Source organism: Dama dama, chromosome 1, assembly GCF_033118175.1.
Source record: "Dama dama isolate Ldn47 chromosome 1, ASM3311817v1, whole genome shotgun sequence".
NCBI lineage: Eukaryota > Metazoa > Chordata > Mammalia > Artiodactyla > Cervidae > Dama > Dama dama.
Genome location: NC_083681.1, coordinates 25,707,170 through 25,723,337, shown reverse-complemented (window position 1 = coordinate 25,723,337; position 16,168 = coordinate 25,707,170). Strand labels below are relative to the sequence as shown.

At 53.7% G+C, this 16,168-nt stretch overlaps 1 protein-coding gene across 2 annotated transcripts in view; it reads right to left on the bottom strand.

The window, feature by feature from the left end:
- Positions 1 to 3,870: 3,870 nt before the first annotated feature.
- The window catches only part of ZBTB16 (zinc finger and BTB domain containing 16), a 199,740-nt gene continuing 187,442 nt past the window's right edge, over positions 3,871 to 16,168 (bottom strand). For both annotated transcript variants that reach the window (XM_061144951.1, XM_061144960.1), the window contains exons 6-7: positions 11,703 to 11,870; positions 3,871 to 9,457 (exon numbers count right to left, since the gene is read on the bottom strand). In XM_061144951.1, the coding sequence (XP_061000934.1) occupies positions 9,228 to 9,457; positions 11,703 to 11,870 (398 nt within the window). In that variant the 3' untranslated portion in view covers positions 3,871 to 9,227. The remainder of the gene's footprint in view (positions 9,458 to 11,702; positions 11,871 to 16,168) is intronic.

The window sequence follows — 16,168 nt, the reverse complement described above, 5'->3', positions numbered from 1 at the left end:
AAATAAAGGAGGGCTTAAGCGTAGTGTACAGCAATCAGTTTAGAGCTACAGGGTAATTAGTGCTGCAGGGGGCTGCAAGGCTGCAGAGTCAGGTTTAAATGAGTGAGTTCACTTTCACTGAGATGCCCCCTGGAGAGCAGGAAACACAGCCCAGAGAAGAGCCTGCCCTCCTGCCAGCCCACGTGAGGGGCGGGGGTTGGGGGTAAGATGGTGGGCCTGGGTCTGAGCCACGGCGAGAGCTGGGGGATAACCTCTCCCCAAAGTGGCTGGGGACCAGCTGTCTACACCCATGTGCTCACGCTCATACATGCACCCAGAGCGATGTCCAAGCTGAGGTGCACCACTCTCCTGGGCTGACTGCTCCTCCCGTGCACATGGCAATGAGCTGACTCTTCGGGCATCTCTCTGAACTGACGTGGGCATGTATGGGGCAGGCACGGCCGCCTCCACTGAAGTCTGCACGCGGTGACACGCACGCTCGTGGAGGTGCCTGGGCGGCATGGGTGTGCACCTGCCGACCCTAGCAACTCTGACCTCAACCCCTGATGCTGCCTCTCCTTCCCTCCTTCTCCCATCCGTTTATCCGGCAAAGCTTTACTGGGTGCCTTCTACGTGCTGGACAGCGTTAGGCTCTGGGACTATGAAGACACACAATGCCCACTCTCAAGGAACTTAGCGTTGGGGCAACGGTGACAGTTAAGGAAGTGAGTGATCGCAACGCATGAGGACAATGGGACCAGGGAGGGAAGGGGTGACTCTGAACTCAGTCTCAGCGGCTCTCTGGAGAGCTTTCCTGGGAACCTAGAGTTTGCCCGGGACCTGAGCCGAGACTAAAGGGAGGCCAGTGTATTTGTGGGTGATGCACTTCCCAGAAGAGGACATGGCACAAGCAAAGGCCCATGGGGGACAGAGTTCAGTGTCTTCCAGAAACCCTCTGCAGTCTGGAGCACAGGTAGGGGCGGGGGAGGCGGGGACAAGGGCAGGGCAGGGTGTGATGCTGAGATGAGTCTGGGCCGGCCGGCAGGGCTTCTCTCATGGAGGGTCTTGTAAACCTTGTTAAGGAAGCAATCAGAACTCCATCTGCAGAGTAACGAGGGACTTTAATCAAAGGAGTGACGTGATGCTGTTTGCATTTTTGGGAAATCCATCTGGCTGCAAACTTGAGAGTGGACAGAGAGAGGAAGAGCATATGGGGTCAGCACTCTGCAGTTCCCTGCCTTTCTGGTGGGGACAAGGGGCCCTGGAGCGGCCAGGCAGAAGCCCCAGCAATGTGGACCAGGGTAGAGAACGCCCTGGCCTCGGACTCAGCAGGACAGTTCTGTCTGCTGCCCTGCCACAACCTGAGTCTTCAGCAAGGCTCTGCTGGCTCTGCCGCCTGGCGCTCCGACCTCTGGCGGGAGGGGGGCCCCTCGGAGCGGCTGAAAGGAGAGCCATTAAGGTTGATCCGTGTGACCCCAGCACCCACCCGAAAACCAGCGGCCTCAACCAAGAAGGGGCAGTGTGCCTGTGTGCAGGGAGGGGCCGGCTCCCACCTAATGTCCTCGGAGACACAGTCAGGAGGAACGGAGACCCCGGCCCGCCCTACCAGCAGCCCAGCCCCTCTTCTGAGCCCAGCGGAGCTCCTCTGGGCAAGTCCGGTCCTGGAGGAGGTGGCCCCGGGCTGAAAGCTGGAGCCGAGGGCGGCTGCACCTGGGCTGGCCACAGGCGGGCGGGCGGGCGGCCCCCTGTCCTGGGGAGGGAAGGCTGGGGCGGGGGGGTGGGGCAAGGGGGTTGAGTCAGGCCATGGAGCGTTTTCAGGCTGGCCACGGCCAGGGCCCCTTTCTCTCCATGAGATCATATCTGGGTCAAAGAGCATGTAAAGCAGGCAGACCCCAGCGGCCACACAAAGCCCATTCAGTCCGGCCCTATTCACTCACCTCCTCTCCCCCAGAGCCCGCGCACCGCGACCCCAGCACAGCGCCTAAGCCCCAGCTTTGATGTCCGAGAACAGAAAACGGCGATTAAATGTTGTTTTAAAGAGGGAGCGCTCACTGCCCTCCCATCTGTCAAGAGAACGCTGAGGCCTGGAGGGGAGGAGGGAGGAGGGAGTGTGGGGGAGGGGCAGGGATGCTGGGGGATGGGGGGTGGGGGGGGCATGGGAATGAGCAGGGACCTGAAGAAGAAAGGCCCAGCCCAAGGAAGGGCTCCGAGGAACGGGGCAGGGGCTCGGAATCAAGGGGCAAAGGGTTGTTTTCCAATATGAGAAACACGGGAAGGGAAGGCAGTATGGGGCCCAAAGGAACCTCAAGAGAAAGGAGAGACAGAGAGAGAAGGGGAGAGGGGAGAAGGACTTGGGGAGAGGGAAAGAGAGACGAGGAGGTGAAGGAAAACGACCAGAGCGGAGCACAGAGGCCGGGAGAGGAGGAAGGACAGACGGACAGAGCAGCCACCCGCAGAGTGGCTGCCACCCACCCAGGCAGCTGAGTGTAGTAGCTCCAGGTGGTTTGCAGCTCACAGCCCCAGGGTCACACAGACACAGCACCGGGGGGGGGGGGGGGGGGTGGAAAGGACGGCGCCCAGAGCTGGCACGTGAGGCCGGAGATCAGGCCCCGCTGCCCGGCTGGTGCTGGGAAAGCGTCACACGGAGGATGCTTCCCGGTGAGGCCCAGGATGCCGCTGGAGGCCAGGCCAGCACACCCAGGGGGGCGGGCTGCTGTGTTCTTAGCTAGGTCTTCGTGACCAGACGGATTCTCCTCCTCATTATTCTGGTCAGCGTCAGGCAGGTAGATGGCCTTGGGCAGAGGTGTTGAGCCAGTGTGTCTGGGACTGGGTGACGTTGGCTTTCTGGCTTACACTTACCCACGGGGCAAACGCTCCTATCCCCGAGGAGAGGAAAGCAGACAGACCCTGAGACAGGGCAGCGTGGGAGGAGCCATGCCATCCCAGTTTGTACAAAGGCTTTATTCTGCAAGTGGTGATGCTGGGCTTGTGTCCCCCCACCCCCCGCCCCGCCCCGCCAGCTCCAAACTCCTTTCTCCACTAGGCCCGGCTGCCAGACCGAGGGACCTTTAACTGGGGGGCAGCTTCTTGTTGAGAAACAGATGAAACTCACTTGGCTGTGAGCAAAAAGTAGATGTCTCTAAGACCAGACAGGAGTCCCCCTGCTTCTGGCTTCAGGAAAAAGGAACCTGATTTGGAACGGAGAGTTCTAGATGCAGGTTGTGACCCTGCCACTCACCAGCTGTGGGATGAGGACAAGTTATAATCTAAGAACATTCCAACCCCGCAGCTTAGAATATTGGTTCCTGAGGGGAGAGGTCTGTCTACTCCCTTCTCACTGTATTCCCAAGGTTTATGACAATAACTGTGCAAATTACCGGATGAACATTTATGCTGAAGCGATTAATGGACAAATAACTGCTTCACACATCCTGTGTGCTCAGCCTCTTCAGTCGTATCTGACTCTTTGAGACCCTATGGATTGTAGCCTGCCAGGCTCCTCTGTCCATGGGATTCTCCAGGCAAGAATACTGGAGTGGGTTGACCTACCCTCCTCCAGAGGAGTCTTCCTGACCCAGGGATCAAACCTGCGTCTCCTGCACTGCAAGCAGATTCTTTACCCACTGAGCCACGCAGGAAACCTGCTTCACATACCGTACCAAGGGCCAAATGCTATTTGTGTATTTAATGCTATTTTTTAAACGAAAACTTATCAGGTTAAGTATGTCTTGAGGTGGGTATGAGCCTCTCAAATATGCATAAAAGGGCCACACACATGAGGCTGAGGTGTAATGCACCCTCTTTCCCATCCCCAGACAGAGATCTCAGTTCCTCCCCACCCAGGAAGACAGAAAAGGCAAAGCACATTTTAAAAAAGGGGGGACACTTCAAGCCAGAGACAACTGAATTAACTTTATTCTCTTCTAACTGCAGATTCAAGGTATACAACTGAACATTGCTATTTTTCTTATGAGACTTATAAATAAAAATACAAAAAATGTTCACTACAAAAAAATCTACTGTTAGTAGGATGTAAAAAATATTCTCTTTGCTATAGAAGGCACAAACTTCACTTAGTGACACATGGAGAGAGAAAAAAACCTGCAGCAGTAAATTCATTTTTTTTTTTTCCTTTTTCTTTTTAAATCTCGTCAGAAACACTGAAATTACAAAGAAACGCGTCCATCTACACGAAACGAAGGCAGATGCGGCAAGCTGCAACCAGGACCGCACAAGTTCGGGTGAACTGCTTCGGGCTTAGAACAGATAGGGGCTGGCAAGCACAACGTGGGAGTCTCAGGGCTGGGTGGGGCCAGAGGCGGGCAAGAAGGGGAGAGTGAGAGAGAAAGTGAAACAAACAGAAGTGAGAGGGGAAGGAAGGGGAAAGGGTCGGAGGGAGGGAGGGGAGAGGAGTGGGGAACAGAGGAGAAGGGGGGGAGAGAGATTTGTACAAAAAGTAACCAGTAAAATTGAAGAAACAAAATTGGGCAACCTCCTAAAAGTAGGCTAAGAGGAGGTGCTGAGGTAGACATGAACTAGAACATCAATTAATTAAAAACACTATTCTGTAATACAGCGCGATCGGACTGGCACTTGTGCTGTCACGACAGAAGACAAGCCACAAAAAAAAAAAAAAAAAAAACAAGTAACAAAACAAAACATAATACCCAAACCAAAAGGCTTAGTTTTGCTTGGTCCAGCAGGGCGGCAAGCCCTCAGTGCTATAATTTACATACATATATATATATATTTATCTTTATATATATGGGTCGGATGTCATGGTGCACCACCACGGCGTCTTAACCTCACAAAGATCATGCATAACACTATGTGAACAACTCCTATGACACACACCAGGAGGCCGGTACCCTGTCTGCAAAGTGGGATGCCAAGGACCCAGGAAGGCAGGGCTGCGGGGCCTGAAGGCCCTCTCCCCCAGCCCTCTTCCCCTGACCCAGCTCCCCTGGTCTGTCTTGCACACCTTTTTCCTGGTTGGCTGTGCCTTTCCCCTCCACCCAGCAGTCCCACCGTATAGGCCTGGTCTGGCCTTTTTCCCCTCCTACTGAAATATCAGGTTAAGTGCCACCAGCGGAGCTCCGAGATGGAGGGGAAAAAGACAGGAGGGGGAAAACAGATTTGACATAGGCCTAGGAAAAAATGAACGGTCTGCTCGCTTTCCACTTTTCTGTCTTAACATCCATTGCCCCCAGCTTTTGCCTTCATGGGGTTTGCAGGGAACTGGTCACCAATCTCCCCCAGCACCCCCGGGAGTCAGAAGGCTGCCCCCCACCACTGTTCACTCCCCTGTAAGGAGGTGAACCAATCAGCTCTGTCCTTCCAAGGCCTTGACACCCCAGCAGCCGGTTGTACCAATAGCATCCAGAAGGGTACCATACACTTGTGAAAAATTGCAGCAGTTTTTTTTTCTTTTTTTTCCTTTTTTTTTGTTTTCTTTTCTACACATGGAAAAACTGTTCAGGCACAAAGATTAAACAAGCCCGCGTTGCATCCCTGGATTGTACTGAATCACTGGGTCCCCCAGCCTCCCTCCCCACCCCTACACCCCACATTTCCCTTCCCCGTATTCGTGGCCTCCTCCAAAGCAGCCCAAAGCAGCAATGATATTTACTATTTTATATCTCTCTCTTGCTATATATATATCTCTCTATATATTTGTCTATCCTATATACACATAGGATTTTAATGCTTTGAATGAGTGAAGGAGTGAACAGGGAAAGAGCGGATGAGTGAGGGGGGAAATGTCACCAAAAGCATTAAGGGGGCACAGTTATAGGAGCTGAACACGGGAAAGGGACTGTTAGTCCACGTGGACTTCCCAGACTGGACAAGCTCACTGTGCTGGGTAAGGCAGTAGCAAGTCAGGCTGTCAGCAGTACCACAGCCAGAGGCAAGGGGTGCCCAAGGAGCCAGGTGGCAGAGAAGAGGGCAGTGAGAGCACTGGGGTCTCACCTGGGCAGAGCGTGGCCTCCACCCTCCTCGTCTCCTTGGCCCTCTTTGTGCAGACACGTCTAAAGCCTCCAGATCACCTCTGACCTTCACCTTGGCCATCAGGCCCGACCACCTTGGCAAGGTCAGCATCCTTATTGTCTGTGTGAGCAGGAAGCTGGGGCAAGAGGCATGCTGGAGTCTCTTCAGGGAGTCTGGGGCTTCGTGGAAGGAGGGGAGAGCCGGGTACAGAGATCTCCCTGCTCAGCATCCTTCAGAGACCCCACGCCCACACCCTCTCTCTCCCCATCTCGCGGCCAGGATCCCTCTGGGATGGTGGGGGCTGGCAGGGGCTGATTAAGTACCATCCAGCGCTGCAACACCAGATTACGACAATACTGCATGACTGAACACACAACCGCACACAATAAGCACACACACACACACGCATGTACAAAGGGACATTTTGGTGGTGGTGGTGGTGAATTTTTTTGTCTTTTTTTTTTTTTTTCCTATTCACATTACAAAAGGAAAAGGGCAAGGTCTGGTAGAACTGATGAAGGAACTAACAAATATTACAAAAATATTACAATTTGTAAATATTAGCTCAACCCTCTCAGCTTTTATGAACAGGGGAGGAGACCCAGGCTGTGTGGGAAGGGTAAGGGGAGAGGGAGAGGGGTCAGCTGGGCCTATGGAATAGTTTGATTTTTTACTTTTTCCCTTCCCCACCTAAGGTGAATGATATCTTGCTGTTCAAACACTGTTTTCTGGGATTTATAGATCCCCTGAGGGCCAGCCTGTCCCCCCTTCTTCCAGGACTGGGGGAGGCCGCAATAGTGCACACAGATTTCTTATGGACTGCCCCTCCCCCAATGATTCCACTCTTTTCACATTATAAACAAGACAACTGTTCTAGTTACATATTTCAAGTTTAACTTTTTTTCCTTTCCAAAGCACTGTATCATCATTATAGTTGCAAAACAGCATCTTCCCTACTTTATCACCCCCAGTCAATGGTCTAGTGACACAGTCCTCCCAATCCGTATCCCCCCAACACACCACGTTTAAGGCCTTCAGATTTGGTGGGCGAGATTGCAGGGGAGAACAGAAGGGACGGGGCCCAGGATCAGGGGGTGGTCACAGCAGCACGCACCCCTCCGACTTCCCTGTATGCCTCACAACCCTTCTCCCCCAAACCACTTCCCTAAACCCCTTTTTAAAACCTAAAGATAAAAACGCAGCCACAATTTTCTCAGAGAAAGAAGAAAAAAAAACAAAACAACAAAACCACAAACAACTCTTACAAATAAAGCATGAGATGAAACGGAAAACCCGTCTCAAAGCGAACACAAATATTGCAAATGTGCTTTCCAAAACTTCAGGGAGAGGAGGCTGGGGCGAAGTGGGGAGGGGACACAGAGCAGCAGAGGGGAGGCGTGAAGGGGACAAAAGAACTGGACAAACGTAAGAGGTAGCTTTGAGAAAAACAACACCCCCGCCCCATTGCAACAACACACGGGCCGTCTCATCCCCAACCAGCCCTGCAGAGAGACCAGAGGCCAGTTTTGGCAGTGATAATGCACACGGAGATAGGGCCACACGCGTGAAAAAGGATTTGAAGAACACAGGCCCCCAGACCCGGAGGACCCAGCAAACTGTAAGAAAGGTGGGATCCGCTCCAGAGTGTTTGAGGCCTGGTGATGTCATGCCCGGTCGGAGCCAGCTGCGGGCCTGCGGTGGCCCCCTGCACCCCGTCCCCCGGCGGGCACCCACCTCCTGCCCCGGCCTCCCATTCAGATCCTGAGTACTCAGCTCCTTCTGCACGGCTCCCTCCATCTGGGAGGCTCGTCTGAGGGGATGGGGAGGGCCTTGGCCAGCTGAAGTCTATTAAACCAGCTATTAATTTACACAAGAAACTGAAAAGAACACTCTCCCCATTCCTCCAACCCCCAACCAAAACAGAGATACAGGGGTCAAAAAAGCTCATGAGGTCACAAAAAACTGAGGTAATTCAAGTACAATGTGCTAACAGGTGAACAGAGGACACAGAAAAGAAGCAAAACGGAACGCAAGGCAAAGCGCTTTCAACTCCTCCTCTCGGCGGCCTGGGGGCCCCTGGGAGTCAGGAATTCTGCACAGCCCTCTGGACTTGGCTCTCCCCGCAGAGAGCACCAGGCCTGGGGGGCCCCCTGAGTTCCAAGGGTCCCCAGCACGGCTCCCTAACTCCCTCCCAGGACAGGGGTCCCCCCGCTCCAGGTGTAGGGCACCTCTGGAGAATGACGTCACATCCCTCCACGGGCCAACGAGCCCTTTCAGGGACCGAACCCTCCTCCTAGGGGCTGTGTTTGTTTGCTGGGACAGCACGTATTTAGTTGTTACATTTTTCCATTTTGGAAGCAAAAGCAGCTCAGCAGGAATCTTGCTCAGGATGGCTGGACCGGGATGGGCTATTCCACTGAATTTGTCTGCATTTTTTTTCAGGAAGCGAAAGGGTGCAAGTTGCAGGGGAGGGGGCTCTTGAGTCAGACCCAGCTTCTCCAGCAGGGAGCTGGAGGAGGCAGGAGACACTCCGATCCATGGGGGGGTGGGGGAGGACAGGAGTCAAGGGGAGCCGGGGAGCGGGCCCCAAGGCTCCTGAAAGACTGTGAAGGGACCCCTGGGTGTGGTGGAGGAAGAAAGCAACACACGAACTGAGCAGTGGGCAGGGCGGGAGGACCCCTCCCCACCCCAATGTGCCCCCCAGCAAACTAGAGCTGCCGTTGTGAGTGTCAACCAGTGACCCAGCCCAGCCCCACCCTCTGCAGCCCGCGCCCCTGGAGCACCCCCACCCATCCTTCAGCCCCGCACCTTCCAAGGACTCAGTGAGAGGATGGCAGGCAGGGATGGTCTGACTCTGACCAGAGGGTCCCTCAGCCCCTTCCTAGTCTCTATTTCCGGACACAAAAGGAGGATCTGGGTGTAGGGAAGAAGGAAACATCCCACCATCTGAGCTCAACAAACCCCTGCCTCCACCCCCACCCAAAAAGAGCAGGCCGACCCCCAGCCTGGGTGGAGGGGCTGAGCAAGGCATCCGGGTCACCTGGAGCCCCAGACAGAACCAGAGCCAGACAGCTCCGAGACTTCCTTCTCCTCCTTTCTCTCTTTTTCCTTTCTGCTTTTTTATGTTTGTTTGCTTTTTGTTTTTTGCTGTGTTTTTGTTTTTTTTTTTTTTCTTCCCCTGCACGGTCCTCCTGGACTCCACCCAGCTCCATCTCTTCTCCTCCTGCTCCTCGCTCCCCCGCCGCGGCCACAGGCCGGCCTCACACGTAGCACAGGTAGAGGTAAGTCTTCTCTATCCTCCAGTCGGGCGGGATCTCCTCGGGCTTGTGGCCCTTCATGTGCTTCTGCATGGAGGACAGGCTGGGGCAGTACTCCGTGCAGATGGTGCACTGGTAGGGCGACGCGCCGTTATGCGTTCGCAGGTGCTTGATCATGGCCGAGTAGTCCCGGGAGCGCTGGTGACACAGCTTGCACTCAAAGGGCTTCTCACCTGTGGGGGGAGGGGGGGCAGGAGAAGCCAGGAGAGAGGGAGAGGGCTGTGAGCACCCCCACTCAGGCTTGCTGGAGACGTTCAGTCCCTCTGGGTCGGCACTTTTCCACGGTGATGGGTGCACCACCCAGGGTGGCGGCCACGAGTCACAGCTGGCTCCCAAGTGCCTGAAATGTGGCCCGTGCAACTGCGACCCTATGTTCTTTTGGGTTTTTAATTGAAGTGTAGTTGATTTACAATGGTGTGTTAGTTTCCAGTATATTACATTCTTAATCTTGTTCACCGTAACTAATGTATTGTGTGTGTGCGTGTGTATGTGTGCAAAAGTCACTCGGTCGTGTCCAACTCTTTGAGACCCCACAGACTGTACAGTCCATGGATTTCTCCAGGCCAGAATACAGGAGTGGGTAGCCTTTCCTTTCTCTAGGGGATCTTCCCAACCCAGGTCTCCCACACTGCAGGCAGATTCTTTTCCAGCTGAGTCACAAGGGAAGTCTTGGGTATTGGGACCCTGAATGAACTTTTTGGCCAACCCAATAAATAGCCACACAGAGGTAGTGGTCATGTGTGGGCCAGCTCCAGCCCCTGGACTTACTCTCTCTAGCGGGTGGACTCTCCCCTTCCTGAGAGGAAACGAAAGTCTAGAAAAGTGCTCTTAAAGCCTCTAAAGTCCTTAGGGATGGCTCTTTAGCACACAGCTCCTTCTAGGGAAGCAAGGGGATAGAATTCTTTCAGGGCTACAGATGGTGGAGAGCAGGGGGTGGTGAAAGTGAGGGACCCCAGTACAGCAAGCATGCTACCCCTGGGGATGGCTCCTCTTCTAAGACTCGAAGAATATGCCCTGGACCCTGCTTTCCCTCTCGAGCTAGAATGGGAGAGGACAGCCACCCTGGGAGGCCCGTGGCCCACGTCCTAGCTGTGAGCACCCACCCCTCTGTTACAGTCCCCTGGAGCTGAGCAGAGGACGCAGGAGAACCTTGTTTCGATACAGTAATTAACTGGCCAGCCATCTCGCTATCGATACTCCTCCGTGCAGAGGCCCCTGCAAATAACGAAGTAATGAACAGCCAAAGTGATCTAACTATCGACCAGCTATTTACGATAGTCAGTGCCAATGCATTTAATGATCCGCCCGCCAGGTCATATCTCCCACAAGGGGCTAAGGAAGCCCCTGAGGTTGTGTGAAATCCTGGGGGTCACTGCAGTTGTCAGCAACGACCACCCAATCCTCTCTGTGTGGTCCAACACAGACCTGTGACAACACACATCCTGTGCTTACTACCCCCTCCATCCACCTCCCCTCCCAGGAACTCACACCCTCCCCTGCAGTGGAATCACCTCTCCCTTCTAACTCTGCTCAGGCAGCTATTTCCCCTGATCAGGGGAAGCTTTCTTTTTGGCCACATTCCACTACCTTCCACCACTTCTTATCCTCAGAGGAAGTCCTTCTGAATATCTACCCTCCAACCCAGCAGCGTGCTGGTGCTAAGTGTTTACATCGGGCTCTCCACAAAGCCCTGATTTTGTAGTGTTTGCCAGCGGTCATGCTGTGAATACTCCCACGTGGCCGATTTTAAGCAAACAAGGTGGTAACAATGAACACGGTGGGGGAGCTGGAAAGACATCTGAATTGTGGCTCTCCCAGGCAGGCTGGGGCCGGCTCCAGCTTCCCACTGCCCCCAGCTCTGGCAGCGCTGGACATCAGGACCACTTCCACCTGTTCTGTCCTCAGGCCCTAAGGAAACAGTTGCTCACATTCATGTAAAAAGGAAGGGGAAGGCCCTCTGAAATGGTACAACATTACACACGTGGAGGGGTTAGTAAAAAACATTGGCTTTTCTAATCTTGGAACTCAATCGAACTTACGATTTTTCCCAACCCTCATCATAAATCCTAACTTACAGTCCCCTGGGGTCTTATTCTAACCCTCAAGTCATAGGAAATAATCCTGGCCTTCATTTTCTGCTAATCAGGCAAGTGAACCCTAATTAAGGATTCATGAATGGACATCATCTGCTAGCTATTGGTATGGCTGCCTGGAAGGCTGCTCTGGGCTCCCGGAAAGTGTGATCGATTAGCAATGTCTGCCTCGCCCTGTCCAGGAGGTAGTGGGACTCAGGGCACCATACTAAGCCTTAACAGGAGCCGTTCCACCCCGCTTCAGCCTGGGACCATCCTCGCCTGGGCTCCTCTGGGGACCCATCTGCCCGCCCCCAGGCCGGAGCCGGCTGTCTGTCCCCGGTACCTGTATGCACTCGATAGTGCGTCTCCAGCTGGTGCTTGAGGCTGAACTTCTTCCCGCAGCCATTGCACTCGTAGGGCTTCTCGCCCGTGTGGATGCGCTTGTGGCTCTTGAGTGTGCTCTCATCCCGGAAGCAGCTGCCGCAGAACTCACACTCGTATGGGTGGTCGCCTGTGGGGACAAGGGGCTGCATCAGGCCCTCGCCTCTGCCCGCCCTCTCTTTAGGGGACACCAGGGCAGGATCAGAGCACCAGAAGGTCTAGACTGCTTGTACCCACCCCCTGCAGAGATGATTGAGGAGCCCGCACCCCTGCCAGCCCCTTAGCATTAACAGGGAGCGCGCACAGCCCCACGGCCATCCATGCCTCAAGGGCTCGTCCCGGGAAAAGAGAGCCCATCTCACTCAGGGAGGACAGAGCCCCCAGAAAGCAGGTGCCCAGCAGGTAGAGCAGACCCAGGGCTTCTAGACCCTGCTCCCAGCTCCTTTTCTTCTAGGTCAAGGGTGCAAGCCATTCCAGCCTGACTCCACTCCTCTCAAAACATCCCTCCAGTGTTCTCAGTTGCTCTGCTTTCCCCTCCTCCACAGTCTCATGCAGGTGTTCTTTCTATATGATACTCTCTTCTTGATGAACTCCTAGTCACCCGTCAAAACCCAGATCACCTGTCACCACGGTTCAGAAGTTTCCCTTTAGCGCTACCCCCATTATCCTAGCCCAGGCAGACTGAGTCACTTTCCCCTCTGTCTCTAGAGAGAAGAACTGTCCGGCATTCTGTCCCTTTTGCAATAATGGTACAACTGTCATGGCACTTTCTAATTAAAATGGTCCACGTTTCTTGAGTGCTCATCATTGCGCTGAGAACCTCACACAGATCATATCATGTAATCATTTCAACAACCTTACAAAAAAGATAGTATCATTCTCAATTTACAGATGAGAAAAATGAGATATGTAGAGATGCTTAAACATGGTTTCTAAGGTCAAAGAACTACTAAGGAGCTGAGCTGGGATTCATATCTAGTTCCAGGGTCTGGACACTGAATACTTAGCCGAATACTAACTGACATGCTGAGTTGTATCTGTTGTGACACCCACTGGGCCCACAGAACAGAAGCACCATGAGGGCCAGAAGGAAGCCTCACTCATCCCTGTGGCCTCAGTACATCGCACACAGTCAAACCAATCAAGGTGCTCAGAAAATGTCAGTATATGAAACTGGGGGAGAACGGCCTTTCCCTTTCCCTGGCCTGGCAGCTATGCCCATCAGCATCCTGTTTGTAATGCACCCTGAAGTCCCCTACCAGGTCAGAGGCTGGGGTGTGGGGATTAACCATCCTTCCCTTTGTACCCAAAGTGGGGGCTTCGGTGGCAGGGGGGATGAAAGGTGAAGACTTCAGCTACTTATTTATTACAGGAGTGAAGGCACAGACAATAAAGATAGATTGATCACCCCAGACTTTGTTCATGAATATTTAAATATCGCTGATTCGTCTTGTCACTGTAATTACAATTTCTCTGGGCTGCATCTCCAACAACCACAGTTTATGGTAAAGAATGGCCCACTGTATTTCACTTGTCCCTCTGCAGATGTGCGAGGCTGCCAACCGTGTAATGTCCTCTGCATTTCATACATTTTCTTCAGCCGCTGAAGGTTTAAGTCATCCACAATGACCTACGCTTTTTCATTATCCCCATGTCAAACTGCGCTCGTGCCTGGGCATAAATTGTCCTTCTCGTTATAGACTTGCATGCCTGCGCCTTCACTTCCTCTTTAAAATGATATTTTACTCTCTTCTCTCTCTCCCCTCCTCAGGCCTCTAACCAAACCTCCCCATTCTCGAAGGTAGGCCTTTGTACCCACATAAATTCTCATCTCTTGTGATGGCTCTGAAGGGTTTTTAAGGCTCTGTGGGGAGAGGATGCTGGGGTCCACTGGCTGGCGGGCTCTCTCGCAGGAGGAAGACTTGTAAGATGCTCCGAGGGTGTAGAGGGGTGGGTGGGAACACTCCCATTGAGGCATCAGATGGAAGAAACTCGAAGAGGAGAGCTATCCTTCCACGCCAGTCCCCACCATCCTAGGGGCCCTGCCCTGGGCTCAGAGAGCCCCTCCACGTGCAGATCTGGGGATGAGCAGAGGTCTGGGTTCCCCGCACCTGCCTGCCCTCTTGCTGCGGGGCTGTGCAGACTGCCCGGTCCCCCAGCCGCCAGCCTCATCCAACCCCAGGGGAGACGAGGCCCAAGCAGACCCTGGTCCTAATTAGTTGTGTATCTAACAGAGTGAGGGTTGATCTGGCCCCGCACACCACCGTGTGTGTGTGTGTGTGTGTGTGTGTGTGTGTGTGTGTGTAGACGTCTGCGCTCACCACCGTCTGACATCCAACCCCCCCTCCTTACTGAATCGGCAACGATTACGACTTTAATCAAGGATTCAGTATCCTCATTAAGATATAAATAAATAAATAAGGCAGGGCCCACGTGAGACTTCAGCCAGAGCCGGTAATTAAAACTGTACATCGGCAGCCACTCGGCGGGTGGGCGGGGGGCACCGCCGTCTGTCTGCATCTTGCCCCCTCTAGAGGGGGCCCGGAGAGTTTAAAAAACAAAGGGTTAAGGCAGAGAGGTTGGTTTGATCAGATTTTTATGAATTTAATTATGAAGTGGATCACATTAAATGAGTTTAAATAGGAAATCTCTAGAGGCAGTCCAGGGAAAGGGATAAAACATTTAGGAAGAAAAAACACAGCAACGTACCAACACACATACACACCAACACACACATGGATTTTGAAGCACCTGGCTCAAAATCCTCACCCTGAGAGTTAATCGTGTCAGTGTTGCCATAATGTACACAAAACTGGCTGCAGAACTCAAAATCCAATTTGTGGTATGTTGATTAACTCTGTAGCCTCTTTAATGAGCTTGACATTAAGTGCAGGACAAACGAGACTAATTAGAGCCCCCAACGGCCTGCCCAGCGCACCTGTGACCCCAGTGGTCCGTCCTCACCTGGTTGGTTTCCGTGGCACCGGCCAAGCCCAATGTCCTCTTCCCCACCCCAGCCCCATCCTGTCAGCCCCTCAACCACCCCTCCAACACAGCTGAGAGTTTATTATATGATGAGCCGTGTGAATCAGGGATCCATCAATGCCAAGAGCGCGGCTGGACTAACCTACCAAACACAGCTGCCGATGCTAAACACCCGGCCCCAGCAGCAAATGGGCCAAGAACAACAGAATATTAATGAGGCATTGTGTGGGGGTGTGCTCGGCCTGTGAGGGCTGTGTGCACAGGGCCTGGCTGGTGTGAAATTGATGGGTGTTGGTCTGTGTGTGCACAAGCAGTGCACACGGCTTCATGCTTCCTGGATGAAGCAAGTACTTCTTCCAAAACGTCTGGAAATAGTCCCTCCCGATGGATCCACGCCGTGACTGACACAGGGACCCGTGACACTTCGGTATCTGAGCTCTGAGAAGCCAGCATGGGCAGAGCAGGGCGACCCTGGGTGGGATCGTCCCGGTCCCATGAATCCAGCTGATGGGACCCAGCAGCATGCTCAGCAGTGGCCGAAGGGGGACTTCCCTGATGGTCCAGTGGTTAAGAATCCTCCTGCCAATGCAGGGGACATGGGTTTGATCCCTGCTCTGGGAAGACCCCACGTGCTGCAGGGCAACTGCGCCCGTGCACCACGACGGAGCCCACGGGCTGTGGAGCCCATGCTCTGCAACGAGAGGGCCCACTGCGATGAGAAGCCACAGCTAGAGAGCAGCCCCCGCTTGCTGCCACCAGAGAAGGCCCACGTGCAGCAACGAAGACCCCACCGCAGCCAAAAAGAAACAAATAAAAAGTAATGAAAAAGAAGTGTCTGAAAGCTAACTGGCCATCTTCGATAAGCCGAGCTTAGGGACCCAGTGGGGCAGGTGCTGATACCTGCCGGGGAGGCTTAGGCGGTCACTGCAGAGAAAGTTCTTGCCAGCATCCTCTCCTCCCCCACCCTTCTTGTTGGGCCTTACCCTCTGCGACCTCCCCTTGTCCTAAGCCAGCAAATCTAGGAAGTTCTAAGCAAACCTGATTATGCTAAGGCAACATGCTCCCCTGAACAGAATGGCATCCAGAGGCGAGAGCCTGGGAGGCTCCTCAGTGAGGATGCCTCCGGCCAGCAGGACAGGCCAGCTTGTGATGGATAACCACCTCTCCCGTATTCAACAAAGCCTGCCAGTTAATCCTGGGGCTGTGACAAGACCCAAGAGTGAGAAAGGGTCCTGCCAAGTCTGTCATGAGGCATGCAGACTTTTTTATACCCTCTCCAGCAGCCAGGACAACACACCCTGTTACACCCCCAGAAAGAGAATGTGCCTCTCTATCTCCCTGGGCCCATCACCCACCTCTCGCCACAAACCCAGGACAGAACACACATAAGCAGAGACACATGTGGACTTAGAAACAGGCAATCCTTTATCCACGTAGAGTCAG